Source organism: Cyprinus carpio, chromosome A7 (genome assembly GCF_018340385.1).
Source record: "Cyprinus carpio isolate SPL01 chromosome A7, ASM1834038v1, whole genome shotgun sequence".
In the NCBI taxonomy this organism is placed as follows: Eukaryota; Metazoa; Chordata; class Actinopteri; order Cypriniformes; family Cyprinidae; genus Cyprinus; species Cyprinus carpio.
The window spans coordinates 12,785,566-12,789,126 of record NC_056578.1 but is presented as its reverse complement, the minus strand read 5'-3'; the positions used below and the strand labels follow the sequence as shown (position 1 = coordinate 12,789,126).

At 34.5% G+C, this 3,561-nt stretch overlaps 1 protein-coding gene across 3 annotated transcripts in view; it reads left to right on the top strand.

The window, feature by feature from the left end:
- The window catches only part of ppp1r16b (protein phosphatase 1, regulatory subunit 16B), a 52,028-nt gene extending 48,780 nt beyond the window's left edge, over positions 1–3,248 (top strand). For all 3 annotated transcript variants that reach the window (XM_042759723.1, XM_042759724.1, XM_042759726.1), the window contains exon 11: positions 2,184–3,248. In XM_042759723.1, coding sequence (XP_042615657.1) covers positions 2,184–2,606 — 423 coding nt within the window. In that variant the 3' untranslated portion in view covers positions 2,607–3,248. The remainder of the gene's footprint in view (positions 1–2,183) is intronic.
- The last annotated feature ends 313 nt before the right edge of the window (positions 3,249–3,561 follow it).

Genomic DNA, 3,561 nt, shown 5'->3' with positions numbered 1-3,561 from the left:
ATTCTAATATGATGATTCATTATCAAAGTTGGAAACAGTTCTGCTGCTTAATATTTTTTCAGAACATGTGATACTTTTTTAGGATACTTTGATGAATAAAAAAGTTAAAAAAATAAATAAAAAAAGCTAGTTTTTTAAAATATAAATATTTTGTAATAACAATATACACACTACTGGTCAGTAATTTGGGGGTCAGTATTTTTTTTTTTCTTTCTTTTTTTTTTTAAATAAAATCAATACTTTTATTCAGCAAGGACGTGTTAAATTGATAAAAAGTGATAATAAAGAAAATATATTATTAGAATATATATTATTAGAATTTTTTTTATTATTTTGAATAAATGCAGTTCTTTTAACCTTTTATTCATCAAATATATTAGACAGCAGAACTGTTTCCAACACTCATAATAAATCAGAATATTAGAATGATTTCTAAATGATCATGTGATAGACTGGATGTTACATGTGACACTGAAGGCTGGAGTAATGATGCTGAAAATTCAGCTTTGCATCACAGGAATAAATTATTTTTTTTTAAAGTATATTCAAATAGAAAACTATTATTTTAAGTTGTAATAATATTTCACAATATTACTGTTTTTTCTGTATTTTTGATCAAATAAATGCAGGCTTGATGAGCAGAAGAGACTTCTTTCAAAAACATTAAAAATAGTAATGTTTCCAAACTTTTGACCTGTACTGTATAAATACAAACACATGCATGTATATATTCTGAAAATATTTCCATGTATATATTTATTATTTATGTAATTGATATCATATATAAATATTTTAAATGTATAAACTTAATATATTTTTCTTAAATATATACATGTATGTGTGTGTATTTATACATGTGTACACTAAACTTATACAAACTCAAAACATGCAACATTAAAAATATATATTATTAAATATTTTTTAAAAATAAATTTAGCAAATGTAACATCTTTGATTTTTTTTAAACTTTCACACAACATATTAATACAGTCCATTTATTCTGTCAATCACAGTTTACTTGAGTTTCATATTATTGTCACAATTCTATTGTTATCATGAATATTAATAACACAAATAATAATATTATTATTATATGTATACAAAGTAGCAACAGTAATCTTTTTTTAGCTCATTAACCTTTATTTTTTATTCATATTTTCACAACTTAAATTATTGTTGCATAATACATATCTTTTTTTTATATCAGCATTTTATTACACAACAGAGTACAGTGTAATTTACAGTAGTTTTTAACATGCTCTTCATTTCAAATCTGAGATGTTTTATTTTCACACAGAACAGCATATTATAATCAATATGTTCTGGACCACGCATTACATATTTCATTAAAGGGATCATCAAAAGCTCAAGTTGATATGATTCTTTAAGGTCTTAATGAAAAGTCTATAACATGCTTTGGTTCAAATTTCTCAATAGTAATAACAAAAATGATCATTCTCTCATCATTTACTCACTCTTGTGTCATTCCAAGCCCATAAGACTTTTTCATCTTCAAAACACAAATGAATATTTGTGACCCTGGAGCACAAAACCAGTCATAAGGGTACATTTTTTTGAAACTGAGATGTATTCATCATCTGAAAGCTGAATAAATAATCTCTCCATTGATGTGTGGTTTGTTAGGAGGACAATATTTGTCTGAGATACAACTATTTGAAAATCTGGAATCTGAGGGAGCAAAAAAATCTAAATATTGAGAAAATCATCCTTTAAAGTTGTCCAAATGAAGTTCTTAGCAATGCATATTACTAATCAAAAATTAAGTTTTGATATATTTACGGTAGGAAATTTACTAAATATCTTCATGGAACATGATCTTTACTTAATATCCTAATGATTTTTGTCATAAAAGAGAAATGTATAATTGTGACCCATACAATGTATTGTTGTCTATTGCTACAAATATACCTGTGCTACTGATGACTGCTTCTGTGCTGCAGGGACACATGTTTTAATAGAACCTGAGAAGTTTCTGTCCGGTTACTGAAACTCCATGTAATCATAACTTTGAACAGAAGGTTCAAAAAGGTCATAAATGCATCTTAAACTGAGATCCAAGTCAGCGTGATGCAGGAATCAGTCAGCGCACAGCTTCAGTGTAGATCAGGTGATCTGACAGGATCTCCAGCTGTTGTGATGTTCTGACCTCCTTGTTTGCGCAGACGCAGCCTGACGATGTTCCTCGAGCGCTGGGGATCCTGAAGGACGGCGGCCGACAGAACGGCTGCATCTCCAGCACTCCAGTGCCGCCTGTGTCTAACGGTGACCCCGTGACCCCTGACCCCTGTGACCCCGACCCGGCGCCCTCCGCCGAGGAGCTCAAGCCCAAAGAGCGGGCGCAGACACTGTCCGAACTCAAGAAGCAGCGCGCCGCGGCCAAACTCCTCGTCCAGCCCGTCCTCAACGGCCACCTGGGAAACGGCTCGACCAAACCCAGCGCAGAAGATCCTCGCATGCCGCAGGTCTCGTCCAATGGCAGCGCGGTCTACTTCACGCCGGCCAGCGGAGACCCGCCCCTGCTGAGGTTCAAGCAGCCAATAGAAGACGAGGATCCCAAGAGTGACAGCTGCTGCTGCGTCTCATAAGGCGCACCGCATACTTCCAGGAACTGAAAGGATAAGTTCACTTCCAGAATAAAAATCTCCTGATAGTCAAGGCGCTTTCGCAGCGGAGGAAGCTTTCCGTAATTCCCAGAACTTCCTCAAAAAGCGGGATCTTCCGCTAATAGTTCTAGGAACTATAGAAAGCTTCCTTCGGAGTGAAAGCGGAGGATCGCGAGTGTCTGATTGGCTGAAGCCCATCAGTGCGTTTATTTTTCATTGCAAACCTTGAAGTCTGAAGAGGCGTTTGGGATGAACCCTGTGCGGGAACGGGAACTTCTCAAAGCGGGAGGAAAGGATCTCATTCAGGCTTCCCAGGTTAAATGTGTGAGTTAAGCTTCTCTGTTTCACGATTCGTTCCAGCTGTGTAATGTGTGATTGGTGTACAGACAGACCCCCGCCGCTCTCCTGTACAGTATTTATTTGTATATGTGCATAGAGCCACTCTTCTATAAGATTATTTATTGTATTCCAGAGAGATGACGTGACGGACGGAGCACAGAAGACTCAGTATTTTTCTATGACAGTGTTATAATGAACAGATGAAGTATATGAACTCACATTTCACACTCACATCACGAGAACATAATAGCCTGTGATATTTTTTGCATCGTGACATTATTTTCATGACAGGTCAACAACAACAAAAAAAGCTGCAGGTGACTGTAATTTAATTTAAATCAGCTGCACAGTAAATACTAACATGATGCATAAATGCAAAATAATTTAAATAACAAATTAAATGTATAATTTTTTTTCTATTATAGTAATTTTACAGACATTTTAAGTGAGATTTTGTGAATCGCTTACTGTTATGAAAATGTCACGGTGAAAAAAAATAATAATAATTTGTGACCCTGGAGCACAAAAGCAGTCATAACTAGATGATTTCTCTTTTATGACAAAAATCATTAGGATATTAAGTAAAGGTCATGTTCCA